Source organism: Tachypleus tridentatus, chromosome 1, assembly GCF_004210375.1.
Source record: "Tachypleus tridentatus isolate NWPU-2018 chromosome 1, ASM421037v1, whole genome shotgun sequence".
Taxonomy (NCBI): domain Eukaryota; kingdom Metazoa; phylum Arthropoda; class Merostomata; order Xiphosura; family Limulidae; genus Tachypleus; species Tachypleus tridentatus.
In genome coordinates this window covers 160,537,497-160,563,373 of record NC_134825.1, presented here as the reverse complement: position 1 = coordinate 160,563,373, position 25,877 = coordinate 160,537,497, and the positions used below count along the sequence as shown (strand labels likewise).

The window sequence follows — 25,877 nt, the reverse complement described above, 5'->3', positions numbered from 1 at the left end:
ACTAAAATGATCAGAAGCTTGTTGTTTTTAAAGTAGTGTTCATATAGGACTTGTTGATTTATTATTTGCTAACAGTAAATCATTAAGCACTGTTCTAAATGTGTAAAGTGTAATGATATGTTTTTCTTTCAAAATAAAAATTTTTGCTTTTGACAGATGTGCAGAAATCAAACATGGATATATGGGAGAATTTTGTGAAAATCAAATTGACAAAATGCAGGTTTGTGTAAATTTATTTATTTAGATACATTTATTGTGTAGATTAAATGCTGAGAAGTTTTAAATTTTATTCTATACAACAACATCAGAAACAAATTTATATATAAAATATGCACTCACCTTTCTGCAGAACAGAGCTATTAGCTCATACTACAGTCAACAAACCTTGAATAAATCTCCCACCCGTACATGAGCTAACATTTTTGTGTTGTACAGAGAGGTACTATTTAAAATACATTTTAGTTGAGGTTAACTTCAGAAATATTTGCTCACTTCTCTGCAGAACAAAGAAACCCTCACTGAAGATCATGAATGGGTTGATACAAATAAAGAAAATAGAAAGATCAGCTGTTTTCTAAAAATATATTGTCAGAAAGGGAAAACTTATCAAACATGTCACCCACAATGCTAATCAAAGGCTAATCTGAAATATTGTATGTGGAAATACAAAAAATAAATATTACTTGTGGTGAAGATAAAAGTTTTAGGTTAAATTGTTCAAAAATTCACCAGAAAAATAGTTAAAAATTAAATACTTATATATTTCCATAAAGTTAATGTACAAAATTTAGAACTAATGCCCTTGTACACACAAAATTCTTGATTGGTTTATAACTCTGTGTCATACCAGGTCGTAACTTTACCTGAAGAATGATACTGGTCTGAAACATTGTATACCAACCTGTGGTTTTTTTTTTTTAACAGCTTAATCTAATGTATAATTTCATTCTTGCTATTTAAAATGAGGTCTTACATCTAGTAATATATCTGTTACTTAAGGTTCAAATGAGAATTTCTGGATTACATCCAATATTTGCAGAGATGTCTATGCTTCTGGATCTCAAAGTCATTATTGCAGTTGTGACTGCAAGGTTGTATTGGCTTCCATTGCTTATGAGCAGAATGAAGTTCCTATCAGAACTACATTTTAATTAAGAATAATTATAACTTCTATGATCTCATTATCTGCATTAAGTGTCATTTTTACTGCTTTTTTATCATCCTTTCTTTTTTTCTTTCTTTTTTAATGTTTCTACATGGTTACTTGCTGTAACAAATAACGCTAATCATGTCAGACTTGAAACATCATAAAATGTGGTAGCTTATCCAAAGAGCCACAAGAATGGACCAACCCAAAGCTCACAGGATACAGGTGTATCAATGCCATCACCAAATGGGATGGTCAAAGAAAAGCGTAAACCCAAACAAAAGGAAATGGGGAAACAAAAAATGTGGGGGAAAATTATCTTCAGCTTATGCCTGCAAAGAGTTTGAAAAGTACAGGAATGATAATGACATGAACAGGAGACAGCATGTGTTCCATATAGTGATTCATTTCTCCTCAAACGAAGACCCAAAATTCCCTGATGGGTCATCTGGGCACCCAAAGTGACTTCAGAATTCATGCATGGTACAAAACCAAATAAAAATGTATGACAACCACAGGTGAATAAAACACTCTCAAAGAAAATTGAAATTAAATTAAACTTAAACTAAGAGAAATTGAACTAAGTTAAAGAAAGTTAAACTACTTTTAGGGTAATAACAGTTCTGAAGAAAGATGTCTGTACACAAGGACTGTCAAACAAGAAGTGGTAGTTCAGTGGTGGTGTGTAGAGAGAGTCATGCATCATACGATAGTCGTATTCTCCTTTTGGTAGAGATGATGCATAGTGATTTAGATGAGAGATGTGTTTGGAACTTTCCAACAGAGGGAGGGTTAAAGGTTTATGGCATGCATTCAAAAAGTTTTCAAATAGAGGGCAGCACCAAATGAGAGAAGCTAATCTTATAAGCAGAAGGAAGTTCCTCTCAGAAGTACATTTTCATTTAGGAAAATGATAACTTCTGTGATCTCATTATCTGCTTTAAGTGTCATTTTTGCTGCTTTATCCTTCCTTGTTTTTTTTTAAGATTTCTACGTGGCTACTTCCTGTAACACATAGTTCATAGTATTGCAATTTCTTTTTGATACTTTAAAAGTTGTATTCCATAGCAAGTACATCCTGGTACATTAGGTAATTTAAATAACTCAAAGTAGGTCATTTGTGACGTGTGTTAAAGGAACAGTAATATCAACATTGTAACGTCTGAATGGCTTATTACTTGTATGAAAAATAGCACATTAATATTTAGTTTTTGATAAAAGGTCTTTGCTCTACAGCCATCGTGTGGTTGGTACATGTAAGAAAAATACACCAAATTATTTTTTAGGTAAAGAAACTTGTTCTCAGGAATATAAACTTATATTTACTGCTAGAACTAGGTTGGCTGCAGACCTCTTGAAGAAAGTTGAGAATAAATGAAAATAATAAATCTCTGTTTTGGCTGTTCACCCGTATACCACTTTGGGACATTCTATTTAACTGGAAAGCAGATAGAGTTGGAGCAGCTCTTTTAGGCAGCTTTTCATGTCTAGCTTCTAATAACTTGTAGAGAAGAATATCCTGGTGACATTTATATTGCTTTTATATGGATGTATGTGCATTAAAGACTGTTTATTTGGCTTTTTGTTTAATTATATTTCATCAGAATCTATTAACAAATTCCATTAAGAAAAACTGTCTTCCAGCTGTAGGTGATCAGTTCTTTTAATAGTGATCTGGTTTTGTCTCTATCCTTCCCTACTGTATGTGGGAAGAATGTGTAACAAAACTTGTTGTACAGTAGTCAGAAATGAGGCCATCTAGGACATCTTAGTTCCAGTGGAATACTGACTACAAACTGGGCAAAGTCAATGACTGAAAGCATATGTTGTAATCCTTTGAATAGCATTTTGTCCATCCTTTTTCTGAATGGACAATAGACTTAAGAAAGTATTAAAAAAAAACAGAGTGAGGTACTTTGTCCTGCTTGTATTAAATACAGCAGTACAACCTGCCAGAGGCAATGTAATGATTTATGCTTTTTGATTCCTTTGGAAATATGAACAGTAAATATCCACATAATACATAAATGTTTGTCATCAAGTTTCATCCCATAATGCTGCATTTAAACCCAGGCAAATGTCCTTCCAAGATCTTCATGTTTGCACTATCTGAACTTTGTTTAAAGAACATGACATTGTCTTCAGTCATTATCTTTAGCTTATCCAGCTTGAAATCATACACTCATTAAGTACCTTAGTAATGAATCTGAACACTGCATTCCTGCTGTAATGATCTGGTAACACCTCCATCCCAGTTGTAGCTCACATTCCTTAATAAATGGGATACATCAAAAGATAAAACTTCCAGTATCTTATGCAGTTTTCTACAGCAAAGCCTTCCAACATTGTCCAATTTGATATTAAGTGCTTGGAGGGGTCTTAGTTAAACAGCCAACCAGTTTTTAAATAAATAAAACTATTTTTATGAAGATGAAAAAGTTTGTGATGTTCTTCCATTATATCAGTGATGAAAGTGTATGAAAACATTTGACTTTAAAGTGTACTTGAAATTGTTTGTGTCCCATTAGATCCCTGAAGAACATCTGGAGAAGGTGCTCGTTTACAACTTTTCAGGGCCAGCACCACTTCCATCCTCTCTTCCAGCTGGTCCAGGAGTAAAGGATTCTGATTATCTCTTATACATCAACAGCATGTATTCAGAATGGTGTCAGAAAGAGGTAAAGTGATTGCCCTTTTATCACTTCTTTCATATTTTTCACAAAATGTAAGATTGAAGCAATGTGACAAGTAAAACTTACTTTAAAAAAAATTGTCCAGCTTTTTCACTGTCTGAAGTGAAGTTCTGTGGTGTATCATATCCAAGAAATGTATGTTATTAATTGTAAAGAAAATGTGGAATAACATTATTCACATTTTTTTCCACTTCTATTCAAACAGTGTTTAGCAATAAAAAATGCTGCATTGGAATTAATTTTAAGTAAAAATATAAATTATTGCTATGCAAAGATTAAAATGTTAGAAAAATTGTGAATAAGTTATCTCTAATAAAAATGTATATTTCACTGCTCTTAGATAGGTTTTGGTGTATGGAGAGTTATAAACTAAACCTAAATATGAATATATACATGTACATGATTTTTATCTTTTACTTGATTGCTCATTAAGGTTTGCATAACATTTGTGTAGAAAATTTTGACAACAAGCATGTTAAAGTCCAGTTAAATAATTTGATTCTCATCAGGGATTCTTCTTTAGACACACAGAGTTGTTTGAAAATGGGGAAATAAAATCCACTCAATACCCAGTCAGATGCATAAGGCTTAATTTGAACTTGAAAAAAACCCTGTATCAAATTTTTCCCTTTAGGCAGTTAAGACTGTTCATCAACCAACATGTAAAATCAACTGAGAGGACAAATTTCTGGTAACAGTATTTGTTTTGGCAACTGTTATGAAAAATGTAGTTGTCTTTTAATGAAACAAAAGCATAGCGTGAATAAAATAAGAATTATTATATTATACTCTTCAAAAAAAGAAACGCAAAAGGCAAAATATGAGACAAATTGTTAACAAGTTTATTCCGGGTAGTTCTGTATGACATGTGTGAAACTTTGCACATTCATTGCTGAACATCCAAAGTCTGCAAAGGCGAAGTCCACGCTCACTAGTTGAAGTTTAACGTCACTCAACGTCAATAATGAGTATGCCCCCCGTGAGCATCAATAACTGCTTGGCATCTCCCGCCCATGGAAGTGATGAGATGACGAATCACATCCTGTGGAATGGCTGTCCACTCAGCCTGCAAAGCTGCGGTAGAGTCTGCGGTTGAGGTTGTCGCCATCGTAGACGTCTGTCCAACTCGTCCCAAAGACGTTCGATGGGGTTTAAATCTGGTGATCTGGAGGGCCATGGAAGAACGTTGATGTTGTGGTGTCTCAAGAAGACAGTGGTGAGTCGGGCTGTGTGAGGACGGGTGTTGTCATGTTGAAAACGCCGTTGGCGTTCACCATGATGGGTTGCACATGGGGCCTAAGAATCTCGTGAGCGGTTGCGTACGGTCTGATCGGAAATCCCACGCAGCCCTGGTATGGTTGAGGCAGTAGACGCCGCAGTGGTGGTCCTATCCGAAGGTGACGTAACCAGATGTAGCGATCTTGTGCGGGCGTGGTCACACGAGGTCTGCCAGATCGTGGACAGTCACGAGTTGATCCATGTTGTTGGTGACGATTCCATAGCCTTGTAATGGTGCTTGGGTGGACATTCACAGCTCTGCCAACATCTGATCGAGATTTGCCTGCTTCCAAGCGACCAATGGCGTTGTTGCGTTGTGCTTCATTCAGTCTTGGCGTAACTGTATTGCGTTTCGGTGGTTTAACACTGAGCTATGGAAACCGAGAACCAGTCACTTTTATAGGGATTTTGCACATGTTGCACTTGCAGAACATCCAGATCTCTCAAACAAATTTATTGGACACGCATGCGTTTTGGTGAAAAATCCGATATTTTCCTCCATTTTCAAAGTGCACAACTTTTATTGTCATTTTGGTCTGACAATCAGTGCCTTAACACGTGTAACATCACATACTCTGAGCTTGTAACGTTATTACATATATTTCTCTTTAAAATAACAAAAATATCCCTTTTGCGTTTCTTGTTTTGAAGAGTATATTTAAGATATTGAAAATATATCAAAAATATTTTTTAATTTAGTTATATTTCTAGTAATTTTGATACATTACAATATACTTGCTTATGAAATACAAAAGCAATAAATACAAACATCCCACCCAGTTTATACCAATGTAACACTAATTAGTTGTTTGACTCTAATACAGTATTTTGCTGTCTTGATTGTAGTGCATAACTATCCTGACAATACAGTATTTTAACTGTAGTGTGAGGTTATCCTCCAATACTGTATTTTACTGTGTGTGAGATTATGCTGACAAAAAAGAAGTCAGATTTAGTAAGATTGAATGGCAGTAAAGGACTGTATTAAAATTAGGTGCGAGTGTTTCAGTACAAGAAATTTGAACATTTTTAACATTGTAGATTTAATACTAGCATTTGGTTTTACATTTTATGGCTGTTAATTTTTGTTAACATTAAATTGTATGTTTTAACTCACTTTTTCAAAGTTTGATTAATATTTTTCTTGAAGGTTTCAGAGTAATACAACAAGAGTAAATTTAATATTATGATACTTCTTTGTTAATGAACAGTAAAATTTCTATTTTTGTGCAAAATAAAAAGTTTAATTTCTCAAGATTTCTTGAAATATTAATTATTCTAAAATTGTATGAAAATGTGTTTAATAAATGCTTCGATTTTAATAACTGCACATTAATTATAGTCTTACATTTCTGAATGTTGCTTTTGTGAAAGAATTGAAATTTACTTAATTTCTATGAAGTTGTATTTTTGTTTTCTAGGAAATACTAGCTTATGCTTCCTATTGTCAGCTGGACCAGTTTGATCGGCCTGTAGCTGGATATATAAATTTTTGCCCTGCACATTTTGATGATACTACTTATAATGAGGAGAAATTAGTTCTTGTAAGTGACAAAAATATATTAAGGATTTCAAAATTATATCAAAGTCTTGTAATGTTAACTTATTTCAAACACATGAAATATAATTTTTGATTTTTGTTTGTATTTAATGTTTACAGAATTCCTCAGGATTCAGGTGTTTTTCAGTTTTGTTTTTGCATACATTCCAATAATCTCTGATTGTTCTAAAATGATATCCTGTTTTACGTTGGGCCTCTGATCACAATGATTTCATTGAAAAGCTTACCTTTTATGTAAATTTGCAATTTATCTAATTAAAAGCCATATTCTTGTATTCATTCACCTTTGATTGAATATAATAATACTGTTATTTATAGATCCATCTAATGACCTTTGCTTATTTAATAACCTCTTATACTTTAAAGTTTGTTCTTATCAAGTGTGAAGCATAACATTCATTGTTATTTTTTTGTAAAGTGTAAAATAACCAAAACATAATGTCTTACCGTGTTTAACCTGTTGACTGCCAAGTATTTCAGCTGTTACGGCAGCTCCTATGCCGGGTTTTTCATTTTGTAACTTTTTTTGTGATGCCATTTTGGATCGAAAGTGAAACAATTTGTAAGTAGATCAAATGCATATATGGTGCTGATATATAGGGTTGAAGTTAGGTATTATTATTATTAACTTGTCTGTGGCACTGTGTTACCAATCGGCTTGGATGAGTTATCTCATCTATGGCACTGAACAGGTTAACATGTTATTAAGAATGTACGCCTTAAAAACATTATTTGAAATTAAATGTGTTATAATACAAAATGAACAATTCACTGAAGTCTCAAACTTTAATAAAGTATTATTCAAAACACCCCCATTTATAAAAGTTTGTACTAAATATTCACACTCAAAGTATGTAACAATGAATGTAATAAAGAAATAAATCAAAAGTTCCTTTAATTCTCAACTTTATTAAATGTTCAAATTTTCACAAAGTTAACAGCCAAAAATATTTTTAAAAGCTTGTAAAATATGGAAATTTACATAATTCAAAGAATAACCTGTACTGTTTGTGGCTCAATTGATATAAGTGGAAGATAAATATTAGAATAATGTGTATAGGTTTAAAGTCTTGATTTTTTAAGGAGCTAAGTATGTGTCGCGACTTTTTTTGCTTAGTCTGAGTACGTAAACTGATCTGTTTATGTTATACTGAAATGCCAGATAATGAAATAATGTTTCTATTAATTGATTGTAGTGTAAATAAATAAAGATATTTCAAATATTTTTAGTAGAGTATGAATGTATCAGATATTTGTTTAGTTCAAACATTTATTGTAAAGGATACAAATAGCTGTATGCATTCAAAGTAGTACTTTCTCTTTTTGTAAATGGGGAGATAAATATCTCCATCATATTTCAAAACTTACAGATATTATATATGAACTTGCTGCATTTAATCAAATTGCTTATATTGCAAAGTAGCAAAAGACTACAGTTTGAGAAGGATATGTATATATGTGATAAACAGTAATTAGCAAATTATTTTGGTGTGCCTAAAATAAAATATCATTTGTTCTTCATATGATTTGTTTCACTGAATAAGGTTGATCTGTAATTCTTCATATTTTCATTAAAAAATATGCAGATCATTAGATATTGTAATTACTATTGAAATTCAATAAATTTCATATCATTTAAGTCCAAAATTAATTTCTGTAGGACATTTATGTTTTTGACACAGAGTTGTGTGTTTTAGACATTATTGTATAGCTTAGTGGTAGCTAATTCAAGTATTGAAATTTGATGTCTCATATAAATTGCATTACAGACTTTTGCACAGTTTTAAACATTATAGAAATATAGTTACGGTTATAATGTCAGTTATAAAAAAAAAAAGTATGCCAGTATTTTATATTTTTTCAAAATTGTATCTGAAAACTATGAATTATGGTTCTACTCTCAAAAGTGACAAGTCACACAAGTTCTGTCGGTGTATTTCACTTTTCTGCTTAAAACATTTAGACTGATGTCAATTTTTTTTTAATGTTATTTTTTTGTCTGTTTGAGTTTTGATATTTTAATTATAAAATTTAACCTTTTATTTCTGTAGACTGCTATACATGAACTAATTCACGCTCTTGGTTTTTCACAAGACCTTCGATCAAACTTCAGAGACTGTTCAGACACAGGTTAGTAGCTCTTTTGAACCAGCATTTTTTCCTGATTATAACAAAGTTAAGATTTGACTAAAATACATTTTTTTCCATGTTAAAACGAAAATTAAGAAATCTTTAACATGCTTTTTTTTTTTAATATATCTTTGAAATTGATTCACACTATGTTGACATACTGAGGCTGTACAATTTTGTGTTCAGTTGTTACCTTTACATGTAGTAGAACCTTGATTTTGAGCCTTGTTTCTTATTTTGAGTTTAGTTTTATGATTGATTATGCTCTGTATAACAGCTGATATATTCATTTACCTTTGTTAGAATTATGGTTTTATTTGCTTACATAATGGTTATATCCTAGTCTGACTAGAAAGTAAAGCATTTGCTTTCTAGAGTTTGCTAAATGAACATTTTAATGCCAGTTCCCAAAGTTTTACATGATTTAGTACTTAAGTATTACTTCATGTGAGGGTCTTGTTTCTGGTAGTGACATGTCCTCTCATTAGCACTTTATTTTTAGCTTTATTTGTACCTAGCTATAGTAGTCATCTCCTGGTTGGAAGTTTTGTAAATTCAGAGTTTAATGAAAAGTTTTTGTAGAACATAAAGTTGATTCCTTTGTCTGTAATTGTAAAAAAGAAAAAAAATGTCCATAACAACTACAAACCACAAATTTACAATTATCTCTGCATGGACTCAAAAATATTCATGCTAAATTTGTAAAGATCTATCAGCAGGTGATGAAGTAATGAAAAAATCACCCACAAGAACTGCAAAATGCAAAACTGAAAATTTGCAAAATCAGGGTGTGTCTTCCATGATGTAGCATCTTACAAGACTTAAAATATGATAATTGTCATGTGTAGAAGCACACACATACTCATCTGTTACACATTTGTCATAAAAGGACAGGTTAAATATTAAAAAAACTTGAAGCTTTAAAAAAGTACTTAATAATCACGGAAAGACATGGAAATGGGTTACTGACAAAAGCAAACACTGACATGATAAAAACTACTTAAACTGAGAAAAAAACCTTTATTTCATAACCTTTTAATTTATGTTAATGAACATAAAGTCTTCATAATGACTGTAGTTTTATTATTTTTCACTAAAGAAATTTTATTAGTCTGTTATAATTCATATTCTTGACATTATTGAAGAAGAGATAATGCCTTAAAAAGAAATTGATAACAAAAATATAACAGATTATCTGTCTATAATTTATAAAAATCTTTCAAAATCAATATTCTAAACTGGCCTTAAAAAAATTAAGTGACTTTTTTTGCAGTCTAAGTTACTACATTTCTTTAATAAATACTGTTTTGTTGTTGGGATTTATTTAATTAGCAGTATTTATGCCAGTGTTTAAAGTGTAGTTGTTATGAACATAAATTAAAAACATTTTCTCTAGTTGTTTAGGAGAAATGAACTGGTTATCAGATCATTTAGCACTGTTTATGAAGTAACTTAATATGTACAAGCTGCATGTATGTATATTACACAGAAATTATATTGTAAAGTGAATATATAAACTTGTAATCTTATGATTTGCAACACAGTGTGCTATGGTAATCAGATTATGCATTAACCCAGTCTACACTACAAGCATCAGAAACCTGAAAACTTAAAACCTTTACATACATACAGCCTCTTACTGATATTTGTTTTCCATTTTATTATGCTTGTTAGTGTCTCGATTTTATATTAGTTTTACACTTACCTTGTTTCATATTTTTCTTACTGAGTTTCTGAGGAGTCTCTCAGTTATTTATGGTACACTTATACACATCTGTAAGAGTTTGTTTTCTCTACTTGATGCCTTTAAGAGAAGTTTTTTCAGCTGGTTAACTCATGAATAATTACAATTACTGTTTTTTTGTACTAATAATCTTGCATGTAAGTATTACAATCTTAGTAAAGGTGTCCATATGTAAAACCAATAAACACTAGCAGAGTTTATAATAGTAATATTAAATGTTTGTGTTAAACTTCATCTAGAAACGTACACCTAAATATTATTTTAAAATGTCTGTATACTATTTGTTATGTTTGTACTTGTTTTTCATGTACCATTTTGAGAATACAAGACCGTTCTATTGCATTTTCCGTGTACTGCCTGGTGTTAGTTCATTTATGGTGTTGGGAAGCATCAGTAGGAATAAGCATGAACATTTTACGGTGCTCCAAACAATAAGCTACCTTGAACAAGAGGTTTTGCAGAGCCAGGTGGTTAGGCTGCTTGATTTGCAATCTGAGAGTTACAGGTTCGAATCCTCTTTGTACCAAACATTCTCGCCCCTTTCAGCCATGAGGGCGTTATATTTTGACAGTCAGTCCCACTGTTTGTTGGTAAAAAGTGTAACCCAAGAGTAAGCAGTGGTTTGTGATGACAAGGTGCCTTTCCTCTATTCTATCACTACTAAATTAGGGATAGCTAATAAAGACAGCCCTCGTGTAGCTTTGAGTGAAATTCAAAACAAATCTTGAACAAGAAACTATTGAGTTCATAAATTGACCAGCAGAAGTTCTGATTTACATCTCATAAATTCCTCTGGGACCACCTTGGATGCCAGCTGGGAACTTGTGGGAGAGGGTTAATATGGCATATTTTTCATTGTAAAAGTAAATAGGACAGCAAGATATATTTGGAAATATTTTCTTACTGAAAGTGTATTAAATTTTAAAATAATGTTTTGACATTATTTTGTACCAGTTTTTGTAAACATTTTCCACAATCACATTTATCATGTATGTTGTTATTTTATTGTATTCATTTGCAGTGATACAACTTTTGGATAATGTCTTAGAGCTGTTTATTTGGGAAATATTTTAAAATCTTTTATATATGTTTCCTAATATGATACTCAGTGCATCTTTTATGTATTGTGCATTTTGTTATGCTTTACAGCATTACGAGATCGGCAATGCCCCCTTTGGAAAAGAACAGTTGTCATGGATTTGTTTGGAGTGCCTCGTGTAGTACTGCCGTCAGTTGTTAACTTCACAAAACAGCATTATAACTGTGGTATGACTGACTTTGGAGCTCCTCTGGAAAAAATGGTGAATATTCTTTGTTTCAGCGCAGCCAAAAATGGTTGAAAAAAAAGTGTTGGCACCCAATATACAAATATAAAAATTTCTGAGAGACTTTTTTTTAGGCTTAAAAAGAGTGAATGTGACTGCATATGTCTTTGTTGTTGTTTTTCCTCTGCAGTATAATAAGTTTATCATGGGTTTCATTTAGAAGTATTTGAAAATAATATTTTAGGTCTGTGTTTTATCTGACACTTACCTCTTTTTCTTGAGATATTCCATTAAATACCAGCACTTCTCTGCTGGGTTGGATCTATGGTAGCCAGAATAGCATTTTAAATGCATAAAGAGCACTGTATACTCATCTGTGATGATGAGAAAACCCACTTGTAGAGAAAAAATATATATGCAAAAATGGCTGGTACAGGTTGAGAAAATTCTACGTAGAGGAGCACGCCCTCTACATTCCCACACTCAATTACACAACCCCCTTCAAACATGTGGTCAGCTATCGGTCAGTTACCTCTTTCTTTCTTTGTGAACCTGACAATGACTGAAGAAGGTTGAAATGTTGTTTGCTCCTCTACATAGAATTTTCTCAACCCATACCAGCTGTTTTTACATATATATTGTATACTTAATAGTAATATAATTTTGTACCTAACATTTAGATAAACACAGTTGGAGTTTTTCAGAATTAAGGAAAAAAGCCACCATGAGATAAGACAAAGCTGCTCTTATTAATGTATGTTGTGAATTATTACATAAAAACTCTGTTTCTGTCTCAGTGTTTTTCTTGTTTATTAAGTAGCAGGAAATAAATGCAAACTAAATGCAACTACCTGATTTTTGCAGTTTGATAAGATAGTTTCAGATACAAAACATGTATGAGGTAAATGATGTAGATTGGTAAAAGTTACCTGCTTATTCTCTTTAGGTTCATTAGACTAAAAAACTGATACACATTAGTTTATGAATGTAAAGTAGTAATTTAATAATCATGCTTTACTATGTGTAGTATTCTACAGCTTCTGAAGTAGTACAAATTTGAAAAAGTTAATAAAATGGCAGACAATCTATGAGGAAATTTGCTTTCAGTGCATAAAATGAGATATGTTTATGTACTAAAATCATAATTAGTGTTTTTTACAGCTTTAATAAACTTCTTATGTTACAATTACCCAAATATTTAACTACTGTTGTATGTACATTTAATGAATGTTTCTTCAACTTTCGTGTAATTTCAGCCAGATGGGTCTGGAGGATCTCACTGGGACCCCGTAATGATGTATGGAAGTATGATGACACCAAAAATTGGAGAGGTGAGATATTTTTTAAACTTTATTTGAACATTTCATTTTAATTGTAGGAAAAAATACTTGCTATTGATTATTATAAGATTTAGGATAAATGTTTAGATGCTTTCTTACTGAAGATTTAATATAAGTACGTTTGTTTTGTTTTCTTCCTGCTTCCCAAACCACCAAACATACTTTCCCTTTAAGCCAGGGAGAATGTTATAATGTTACAGCCAATTCCACTATTTGTTGGTAAAAGAGTTGGCTTGGCAGTGAGTGGTGATAACTAGCTGCCTTGATTCTAATATGACAGTGCTAAGTTAGGAACAGCTAGTGTAGGTAGCCCTGTTGTAGCTTTACATAAAATACAAACCAGTTCTCTTCTGCCTATAATATATCAGTATAAATATATCTCAGGACTTCCATTGTTTATATTTATTAGTTTATTATAAGTTGGAACTTTTGTGTCACTTTTTTCTCTCCCTCTTTAAGTAAATGAAAGGTTGTAATTCATTGGAATTATGTTAACCATTGCAACCTACTTGAAAAAAGCACATAGGAAGAGGTTTATATAGGAGTTTTATTTTGTAGATTACTAAGTCATGTATGGAAGGGCCTTGATTTATCATTAAATAATTGCATGACCAGACAGTTATTTAATGGCACTGTAGTACCTCTGTAAATATGATATTGAAAATTATTATTTTTTACTTCACCATACAGAACAGTAATCCCTGTCTTACAGATTCCATAAACATGTATTACCAGTAGACATGAGCACAATATACCTTACAGACTTCTTTCAAGATGGAAACAGTTACTTATTAATGGCATGCATCTTGCTGTTTGTGATACAAGTGTGCATTGTACTGTACAGATGATTCATCATGTGTGTAGTTAGCATCCATCGTGCAGCTTTGGCTGACTTTATTACTGTAATTTTTAGTAAAAATAATTCTAACTGTCTGACAGTGTACAACAACTGTTTTCTTTTAGGAGTTTTGCTCAGAGAGGAATAAAAACCTAAAATTGGGTATGTTTACACCTTTTTTTAAAATAAACTTTTGGTCTTGAATTTAAAGACGTAAGTACTTAACCCATTAAATGAGTCTGTTATTACTTTTCACACAACAGGCTATATAATTAGCATCTAATGAGGTAATTATGATTTTAGTAACAAAGACGAAAGGTAAACATTCTTTGACATTATCCCTTATACATTCTTTCTTTAACATTGTCCCTGATACATTCTTTACTTTCTTGACAGTTACTATTAGTTATTTTCCTTTAGAACTACTACAGCTAATATGATAATGATAAATTATAATGTAAGATATATGAACTATTTTTATTATAAAATTATTCTTTCACTTTAGGAATCAGAATTGTTTTGTCAAGCATATTAAATTATTTGTTTTGAAGCATACTTATAAACTATATGTTCTGCCAAAGCAGTCACCATTTTAACACTCCTACGAAAAGTGGGGCCTAATAGGCCCCAGAGCAACTTGAAAGGTTATTAATATTAGGCTAATAAACTTGTATTTAAATGAAATTGCCATTTCATTTAATGAAATGAAATCAAATATAAATAAATTTGTATTTAAATGAAATTGCCATTTCATTTAATGAAATGAAATCAAATATAAATAAATTTGTATTTAAATGAAATTGCCATTTCATTTAATGAAATGAAATCAAATATTAATAACCTTTCAAGTTGCTCTGGGGCCTATTAGGCCCCACTTTTCGTTGGAGTGTTAAAGAAACCTAGTCTTTATAAACTTTCATAGCATGTACTGTCCTCTCACTCAAAATTATTATGAATGTAATGTAGGGCCAAGTTAGTTTTTTTTCACATAATTCTGTAGGCTTGTTTAAGCATTTAATAATGTTACATAGAGTTTTATAAAATACTTTAATGGTTAAAATAAAACTTTGACTTAATTCCTTTCTAAATTAATTGACTCTTCAGGTTTATACATTTTTGAGTTAAATTGCACGTGCAATGTAAACAATTATGTAAATTATTCTACTGGCTTAAATGTTATTAATTATGGTATTTCTGGAATTTAATTTGGCAAGCAAAACTGAAAGGGACAATTTCAAGTAAGTTTCATTTTATAAGCATTTAATGTATTTGAAAGATTAGTATACTTAACACTGGTAGCTGTGGTTTATACCTACTTAACAAAACCACTTTATGTAGAATTAAAAAAAATTAAACACTTATCTGTAATTTGTAAACAAACAAAATAACAGAATTTTGTATTATAAGCTTTATTTTGAACTAAAACAGTATTTTCACTTTAATATTAGTTTTCTGTAAATATTACTTTTTGTTGTTTATTTAACAACATTGGTATTATATTCAACTTACCACTCTATCAAGAACTCTCTTTAAAAAAAATACTTGAAATATGATAAAAAATGGAGGTAATATAAGCTCTCTCACACTTGGTCTTCATCACTTGAAATAATTAAATAATTACAAATAAAAATATCAATTTCATGTGTGTCTCTGTAATTGAAAATTGTTTTCCATTGCAAAATTACAGCAGACAAATAAACATTTGGAACTTTCATTCAAAGAATATTTTGTGACTGTTAGTGAAGAATTAGAGTTAGTTGTATAGATAACAAACATTATCACAGTTGGTTGTATAGATAACAAATGTTATCACAGTTAGTTACCTTTTGGTTAATCACCAGTTTCTAACTACCAGTTAGTTTATATTCCTGTGTTTCAACTACTAATTTACTTCAGTTATTTCATGAGAAGGACTGTATTTATAGTGGTAATGGCTGAAACTCAATCTTGAATTTACTTGGTAGAAAGGCTGATATTATATCTTTAATAGAATATAAGTTCCCATTCCAAGATTTGATGGTTCCCAAGACACACAATTCATATACACAGGAGTTTATGGAAAACCAATAGCTGCTCGTAAACAACTTTAAAAATGAGTAGAAACTACTGTTATCATAAAAGTATGGTTTTTAGATGTGTAATGACATATTAAAGCATGTCTATTTTTCTTGGTTGTATTGTGATCAAAATAAACCTGGCACTTGAAAAAATTGTTTGTGTATTAACATTAATAATTTTTGTGGGCTTTTTGCAAACTTAGTACCTTCTGCTTGGGTCCTTTTCTAGAACAGAGGTTTATCTTACTTTCTTATATCCCTTTTCAACACAACCAGCTTTGTTCTGTGGAAAGGTTAACTTTAGCTCCACTAGTTTCTTGAGGTGCTAGATTTACATTTTTCTTAGTGAACTAGTGGGAAAACCTAAGCAAATTTCAGGTATTTGACCAACAAAATTTAGAACATAGACATAGATTATTATGCCAGTCTATCTGCAATAGCAGATAATGCCCAGTAAAATTGAATAACATAAAAATAATGGGATATCAACCACACATGAGGAAAAGAAAGATAAAAGAAGCCTTCTACATCCACATAAGTGATGACACATTCATCAACTTAACAGTAGAGGTCAGTAAAACCTAAATACATCTGTTGAAAGTATTCATATAGTTAGTTGATTAAGTCATAATGAGAGAGTTATACAACACACCAGCATTTCCTATCAGTGAGCTCTCTAACATGGTCATTAGAAAATCTGTGACAGCAGCTGAAGCATCAGCTATAAACTAGTTAGTAATTAGAAGAAAAAGTAAAAAATATATTTCTGTTTTTATCTCATTGCAGTTCTAATTAGTATTGAATGTAAACAAAGCCCTTGCCTTTTTTTTTTCCTTCAGTTTTTCTTGCTGTAACAAAGTATAACTTTATGTATCCAGATCCTAGGACTCTTTACAAATACATGTATTCAAGGTTTTATTTCTCACATTACTTTACTTTCCTCTCAATGACTATTTTCAAGAACTCATGTTGAGAAGATTTTATTATGTCACACTAGATGGGTTGGAGAGTAATTAGTAAATCATAGCTTCCAAAAAGAAGGATGTAAGAATAAGTGTGGTTGAATAGAAAATACTCTTGTTTATCTAAATTATTGTAAGATAAATAACACTTGGATAAATAGTAATGTACAATTCTGAAAAAGCAGCTAGTGAAAGTCCTCATTGTGGACATCGAAGGATTCTCGTGCAAAGTTTACAAAATTTGGGAACAAGCCTCAAACCCGGGAATTGTTTCATAGTTACTTTTAACAAAGTTTTTGTTTGCGATAAATTTGTGTTTTATTTATGTTTTAAAGGCATGGAAAACATAAGGATGCTTATGGTTAGTGAGTATGTTAAGTTCGGAGTTCTGCAATGGCAAACCATTCAGATGAAGAAAAAGCTTTTATATGTTTATTAGTAAATTTATTATTATTATTAGAACAGCATACACACAAGAACTCCTTAGTTATTGAAAACTATTGAAATTATTATTAAACAGAAATTGATCTTGACTAAAACTGCAGTTGGAAAAATATTGGTTTTACTGATGTCGGCCTCAGATACAAGTGCAAATTGCAGTTGTACTGGTGAAAATCTTCCCTGTTCATTGATATTTGATGTTATTTTTTGCTGCTATGTAATTGTTTCATTAGTTAAATATAAATAGTGGTTAATGAAAATAAAACAAGTTAAGTTAGTCCTAGGTTGGTATATAAAATGTACTTTCTTATCAAGGAAATTCAGTTTTGTTTATTGCAATAATGTTTTTAAATAATTGTTTTTGTATGTAAGAACTTGTAAGAACAAATAAAAAAATGAGTACACTACTCTTAGAACAACAGACAGTTGTAGTTTTATTGAAAAATAAACTATGACAAAAATACTTTTTAAAAACAACATTTCAAAATAATAGTTCTGAAAACATACAATCTAAAATTTGTTACCAATATTAAACTAATTTTTATAATTTTCCTCAAACCCTAACCATGTAACACGTAGAAAATGTAAATCAACTTTTGTGCAACTTACTAAGGTTTTTAAATGTGAGAACAAAACAAGCAGAGATAACACCAAGTTACTTTGCTGGTCAAGACTGGGTTAAGTGAATAAGAGTTTTAGAAATGAGTTGTTACTATATTGCATCCTGGACACATTTTGCACAGAAAAATGAATAGTGGGCTTTAACTTGTGCAGAGTAGTATATATGGGTTACATACATTGTATGACCTTTGTTTTAACCTTGAAAGTGTGATATTACCCAATACGAGTTTGAAATTTTGTACCACGAGAAGAAAGGTATTCCCACAGTTTACCATTTTCAAGCCTTGAATAAGTAACGAGATATTAAAGCATTTTTTTTTTAGTTTTCTTTGTGTTTCTAAAAATAAACTTAACACTGGGAGACTGTTTATGTATGTAAGCATGGCAGTGAAAGAGTTAATAATTATACTAAGATCATTGTATGGGTTACTAACCATAAGGGTTGATACCTGATAGCAGCAAACTTACATTAAGTATATATGAAGAAAAAATTAAACCAAGTTTATAAAATGTTTTCATTGTCTATGCAGTACCTCCTCATATCTGTTCTTTGTTTCAAATTTTAGCCAGGTTTTGTGTCCCTTGATGCTATGACTGCTGCACTACTAGCTGACAGTGGCTGGTACAAAGTTAACTTCACGGCTGTTGACTCCTATATCTGGGGAAAAGGTGAGGTAACTTTTTTATAGATAGAGTTACTTGTTTTGTGTCCCTAAGTATGAATCTAAAGAGGATTATAGCCAATCTGAGAACACAAGCAGCATTATTCTGTATCATCCCTTTCTCTGAATAATTTTACATTTTCATGTCTTAACTTACATTTCACTTGTTATTTATTGGTGATTTCTGTCATGAACGGCTCGCCATTGCCAAGTAGTTAAGGCACTCAACTCGTAATCTGAGGGTCGCGGGTTCGAATCCCCATCTCACAAACATGGTCACTTTTTTACCCATGGGAACATTATAATGTAATAGTCAATCCCACTATTCGTTGGTAAAAGAGTAGCCCAAGAGTTAAAGGTTGTGGTGATGACTAGCTGCCTTCCCGCTAGTCTTACACTGCAAAATTAGGGACAGCTAGCATAGATAGGCGTCATGTAGCTTTACGTGAAATTCAGAACAAACCAAACCTGTCATTAACTTAAGGTATTTAATATTGCATAATCTGTTTTTGGTTTGTTTCTTTTCAAAGTTGCTTGAGAAAAAAACTTATAAGTGATAATAAATACTTCAATTAATGTAAAAACTGCTATGTAATAGAATTAAGTTAAAATCATTTGATCTGAAATAAAGTTGTAGTATTATTCAGTTAAAGGTAAAATCATGTTGAACTATTTATTTCTACTTTAAATGCATTCCATAAAAATAGATAGTACAGGTTAACAGAGATGAATGGAATCATTACAAAAAGAAACACGTTTATTTAAAGAATATCATACTTAAGACAGGATAAGTATCTTTTTCAGGGAATAAAAACACTTGTAATCCCTCTCTATAATATGTTTAAAATACTCACTGAAAACTCTAAACAAGCACTTTATCCATCATGATGTTCAACTCTTGCATTTTGTCCAACTGTTAGTTTACCCAGTGTGACTAGGGGAGTTGTAATCTGTGTGTCATGGGTTCAAAATCCATTATTGAATGTGCTTACCTTTTCAGTCAGTACCACTACTGAACTAGAGTTGGACAAATAGTGGAGTTTGCTCATCAAAGATTACAATAAGTTAATCAGTTAGTTTCAACTCCTATCTGCTCCATACTAGCAAAGAGGAGGTGTAATAGCTTCATAACTTTGTGCACCACTTTATGATTCTAACATGGGGTTAATCTTCCTGTTTTATCCTAGTTTGATTTTTATTATTATTATTATTTCTAATTAATTTTTGGATTACCCATTGTTTCATACAATATATTCCATTCAGTAATTTTCATTGAAAAAAAAAAGTACACATTTTATAAAGGTCACACTTTTGTGAATGTATTGGCTAATGTCAACTAGAGATGAGCATGCAGGTGCCATTTTGTTATTGCATAGATAATTCACAGACACATTTTGAGTGCAAATATTTTTGTAATGTATCTGAGATTTTATGAAGAAGTGACTTGGACACTTTACTAAAGGCTTGCCACATTTTGTTGAAGGTATACATAGTAACTTCAGAATTATAGTAAACATTCCTACTCCAACATGAAATGAACCAACTCCATATTTGTTCACTTAATGTATTATTGTTATTTTGATGACTGAATGTTTTTTTGTAGCTGGGTGTTAAAAACTTCCATAGTTTAAAATCTGAAAAATGTACTTTCAGGTAAAGATTGTTAATGAAGATTACTCATTAATTATTTTTTTATTGTAACATTTATTTTTATTTTTATCTCTCAGAACTTTCAGTTTATCTGCTTTATTTCTCACAGTTTCTTTTGAGATCTTAATAGTATTGTAGTTCATCATATATATACAAAATATGAAAGATTGTTTTCTTTGTTTTTGGTAATTTAAAAAACTTTACAAAAAGCTAAATCCCTACAATGATAGTGTCAGTTTGCTTGTGTTATCAGCAACCCTACGTATATTACTACCTTCCTTTACACTGGGTACCTTTTCTTTAGTTCCAAGAAAGAGATAGAGAATATTTCACACCTTTGACATGAAAAGTTGGACACTTATGTTAAGTGTAGTGCAAGTGTTTTAGATGTATGTATGAAGAAATTATTATATAATGTTATTTCTTTATGTTAAGTGTGTAGTGTAAGTGTTTTGGATGTATATATGAAGAAATTATTATATAATGTTATTTCTTTATGTTAAGTGTGTAGTGCAAGTGTTTTGGATGTATATATGAAGAAATTATTATATAATGTTACTTCTTTATGTTAAGTGTAGTGTAAGTGTTTTGGATGTATATATGAAGAAATTATTATATAATGTTATTTCTTTATGTTAAGTGTGTAGTGCAAGTGTTTTGGATGTATATATGAAGAAATTATTATATAATGTTACTTCTTTATGTTAAGTGTGTAGTGCAAGTGTTTGGATGTATATATGAAGAAATTATTATATAATGTTACTTCTTTATGTTAAGTGTGTAGTGCAAGTGTTTTGATGTATATATGAAGAAATTATCATATAACGTTACTTCTTTATGTTAAGTGTAGTGCAAGTGTTTTGGATGTATATATGAAGAAATTATTATATAATGTTACTTCTTTATGTTAAGTGTGAGTGTTTTGGATGTATATATGAAGAAATTATTATATAATGTTATTTCAAGTGTTTTGGATGTATATATGAAGAAATTATTATATAATGTTATTTCTTTATGTTAAGTGTAGTGTAAGTGTTTTGGATGTATATATGAAGAAATTATTATATAATGTTATTTCTTTATGTTAAGTGTGTAGTGCAAGTGTTTTGATGTATATATGAAGAAATTAGTATATAACGTTATTTCTTGTTAAGTATGTTAAGTGTGTAGTGCAAGTGTTTTGGATAAGTATATGAAGAAATTATTATATAATGTTATTTCTTTATGTTAAGTGTGTAGTGCAAGTGTTTTGATGTATATATGAAGAAATTATTATATAATGTTACTTCTTTATGTTAAGTGTGTAGTGCAAGTGTTTTAGATGTATATATGAAGAAATTATTATATAATGTTATTTCTTTATGTTAAGTGTAGTGCAAGTGTTTTGGATGTATATATGAAGAAATTATTATATAATGTTACTTCTTTATGTTAAGTGTAGTGCAAGTGTTTTAGATGTATATATGAAGAAATTATTATATAATGTTATTTCTTTATGTTAAGTGTAGTGGAAGTGTTTTGGATGTATATATGAAGAAATTATTATATAATGTTACTTCTTTATGTTAAGTGTGTAGTGCAAGTGTTTTAGATGTATATATGAAGAAATTATTATATAATGTTATTTCTTTACGTTAAGTGTGTAGTGCAAGTGTTTTGGATGTATATATGAAGAAATTATTATATAATGTTACTTCTTTATGTTAAGTGTGTAGTGCAAGTGTTTTAGATGTATATATGAAGAAATTATTATATAATGTTATTCTCTTTACGCCATGTAGCGCAAGTGTTTTGGATGTATATATGAAGAAATTAGTATATAATGTTATTTCTTTATGTTAAGTGTGTAGTGCAAGTGTTTTAGATGTATATATGAAGAAATTATTATATAATGTTACTTCTTTATGTTAAGTGTAGTGTGAGTGTTTTAGATGTATGTATGAAGAAATTATTATATAATGTTACTTTTTATGTTAAGTGTGTAGTGCAAGTGTTTTGGATGTATATATGAAGAAATTATTATATAATGTTATTTCTTTATGCTAAGTGTGTAGTGCAAGTGTTGGATGTATATATAAAGAAATTATTATATAATGTTACTTTATGTTAAGTGTGTAGTGTAAGTGTTTTGGATGTATATATGAAGAAATTATTATATAATGTTATTTCTTTATGTTAAGTGTAGTGTAAGTGTTTTAGATGTATATATGAAGAAATTATTATATAATGTTATTTCTTTATGTTAAGTGTGTAGTGCAAGTGTTTTGGATGTATATATAAAGAAATTATTATATAATGTTATTTCTTTATGTTAAGTGTAGTGTAAGTGTTTTGGATGTATATATGAAGAAATTATTATATAATGTTATTTGAAGTATTTGAAGCTTGCATTGGTGTTGCAGCAAGAAAACCATTTTAAGAATTATAAAAAGTCACGGTTCAAGTATTTTTGTAAAATGACCTTTTTTCACTATCTTGTGTTTACACATGGAGTTTGATTTTAGTTGCAGTGTAATAATTTTTTTTTACTCTACAGTGTTCTATAAGAATTAGGCAGACAATTTTATGACTGATCAGCATGATCTTAAGTGTTGGGGAAAAGAGTGTTTTGTTTTTTATTTACCTTTCTTTCTTAATACAGTTTTTCAACTCTAAATACAGGCTCTTTCAGATTTGTGTTGTTTTTGTTGTTGTTGTTTTTTTAAATAGATCAGGGCTGTCAATTTGGACTGCCATCTTCCTGTTCCAGCACATCTGTTCAAAGTCATACATCACTGTTGTGTGATCCCAGGTAGGTTAAGCTTATGTTGGTACTTTTAGTATTATTTTGTTTTTTTCCTTCTAAGGCGGTGCTACAAAAGCAAACAAATCAGGCAGAACTTTAAACATACAGAATTCAGTTAGTGTATTTTATGTCGTATATAGAGAACCATTTTAATAAATTACATCGGAGTAGTAAAGGACAGCAGTAAAAGCAAATATTATCGTCAATTCCACAACTGCATAAGACATTCTTGTATGAAATGTAACTTTTGTTCTATAATGTATTTGTATTGATTTAACACATAAAGTGAACAAATTAATAACATCACAGATGTTGTTGGTGTTTTTCAGCTCAGTTCATGAGGGGTGCGACTTTCTCCATCATACTGTTACCACTTGTCAAAAAATTAGTCCCAGTCATGAGTGTGGCATTTTTAAACCTAATATTACTGTAAGTTTTTTTTCTTTCTCTCTTTATAAGTGCATTTGTATATACATTATAAAGTTAGCAAAATGTTTGGTCTTTTATTTCTGTACCAAATTGACTTCACAATCTCAAACTTGTTTATGGTATTTCGTAGTTGAATGTTCAAAGTTTATAAATTTTAAAGGCTGTGTTGTAATTAAAGCAATGCCTAGCCTACTCCTATATGAAGTTAGGTACATAGAGTTCTGAAAATATCTGATGGCCATGAATGGTGTCCCAGTGAATGTGAGGTTAAATCTAGGTGAATTAAGTCTATTCCACAACACCAAACATCTTTGATACAAAGGACACTTTATATAAAAAATGACAAACCTATAAACTTATCTAGCAAGAGATCCAGATCTAGTGACATTTTGAAAACCTAGGTATTAAGGAGGATGAATTAAAACTGAACAGGTTGACAAATCTCTGAAATGTGGCTCCAAGGGATCACAAATCATTCCTCAAATACCTTTCCTTTGCAATCCACAATACTATCTAAACTGACCCCTCCATTACATATGTGATGATGCCATCCATACCTTATTACTTGTAATTAAATTTTTTGTGTAGTTTAGTGAAAGACATTCTGAGGATTTCTGTTCCCCTTCCCTTTTTTTTTTTTCATTTTACACTTAAAGCAGTTTTATTTAGATTTCTATTTATGGAATTTTTTAATGTATTTTTTTTATTTTTACTTTTGTTTTCTTGATATTTTCAGTTAAACATTTTCATTGATTCTGTCTAGTTAAAGAGAGAAACTCAAATTCTGAAAATTTTCTAATCTTTTATGCCTTGAAGTTGACATTATATTATTAATAATACACATAACATTGTTTTAAACAGCAAACATGTTCAGCATATGAAACAAGTAGCCAAAGGAAAGCATGTTTTTTGTTGACTACTGGAGGCAAGGTAAGTTTTTCTACAGTTGTTGCTGTTTTAGTTTATTTTTGAAAATGGACATCTTTCTTGTTGTCACAGTGATAGTTTTCAGTTAGATAAAAAAACCAAGTGTGTTCTGTGCCATTAAATATATTTGTAAATCAATTTGGTTTGTGTTCAGATTGAAACCTCCAAATGAAAGATAGTGCATAATTTGTAAGATCAGGGCCGAATGAACATCACATCAAACACTTCTTAAATTAACTGAAACCTAATTCCCTTCTCTTTAAAGATATTCATGTACTGTTAAAAAACATAATAATGTCAAAAATGTTTAGTACAGTCTAATCAGTCACAACTGCATCATTTATTAGTGTAGTGTTTTTTATAGATATACTGAATTTCCTGATAAGAATAAGAAAAACATTAACTGATTGAATGAACAGGTGTGTCAGTTTCTTCTTTATTATATGGAAATAATAGTGTTGTTGAACTATTGTGTTGCAATGATTGGAATAAACACTATTGTAAAATAGTGTTTAAAATAAGATTGGTTTGAATTTTGCACAAAGCTACACGAAGGCTATCTGCACTATCCATCTTTAATTTAGCAGTGTGAGACTAGAGAGAAAGTAGCTAGTCATCACCACCCACTGTCAACTCTTTGGCTACTCTTTTACCAACGAATAGTGGGATTGCTCGTCACATTATAATGTCACATGGCTGAAAGGGTGAGCATGTTTAGTGCGACAGGGATTAAAACCCACGACCTTCAGATTATGATTTGAGTTTCAGAACAACAATAATAAAAGTAACACACTAAGTGTAATGTGATTATACTTTAATGTTAAAATAATATTTTTATAGTTGTGAGACTAACAAAAGTAACATGATTTCTTTTATTTTTTTCTTTTTCTGAAAGAGATTACCTTCATGTCTTCAGTATAACTGCATCAATTCCTCTGTTATGGAAGTCTATGTTGGGGACACTACTGTCACCTGTTGGAATAATTCGGCAGTAGTAAGTTGGATATGAGAGTAATTTGTTTTCTGCACACACACACATATATTACTTTAGAAGAAACTATTCAATACCCTCTGGTTGTTGACCAAAAAAAATTGTTTTAATGTTTATTATTCTGTTTGCAACAAAAATGTAAATAAAATATTTTGAAAAAACCTTTTGACATAGTGCATTTCAGAAATGATACATTTATTGATATGAATGTATCAGTATTTCAGCTTGAACAGAATTCTTCTAATTTTTAATATGCTACAACATTGAACTTTCTTTTATGTATTAGGCCAAGAGTGAAAATACATTATAATTAATGTGAAATACTCAAACATTGATATTAGTAAAAAATATGTCAA

General features: G+C 30.5%; 1 protein-coding gene across 6 annotated transcripts in view; it reads left to right on the top strand.

The window, feature by feature from the left end:
• The window catches only part of LOC143229082 (ciliated left-right organizer metallopeptidase-like), a 53,350-nt gene that overhangs the window by 20,728 nt on the left and 6,745 nt on the right, over positions 1-25,877 (top strand). For all 6 annotated transcript variants that reach the window (XM_076460878.1, XM_076460890.1, XM_076460916.1 and 3 more), the window contains exons 4-14: positions 157-220; positions 3,676-3,825; positions 6,540-6,662; positions 8,731-8,809; positions 11,703-11,854; positions 13,075-13,149; positions 18,644-18,746; positions 23,099-23,180; positions 23,504-23,603; positions 24,465-24,533; positions 25,426-25,524. In XM_076460878.1, the coding sequence (XP_076316993.1) occupies positions 157-220; positions 3,676-3,825; positions 6,540-6,662; positions 8,731-8,809; positions 11,703-11,854; positions 13,075-13,149; positions 18,644-18,746; positions 23,099-23,180; positions 23,504-23,603; positions 24,465-24,533; positions 25,426-25,524 (1,096 nt within the window). The remainder of the gene's footprint in view (positions 1-156; positions 221-3,675; positions 3,826-6,539; positions 6,663-8,730; positions 8,810-11,702; positions 11,855-13,074; positions 13,150-18,643; positions 18,747-23,098; positions 23,181-23,503; positions 23,604-24,464; positions 24,534-25,425; positions 25,525-25,877) is intronic.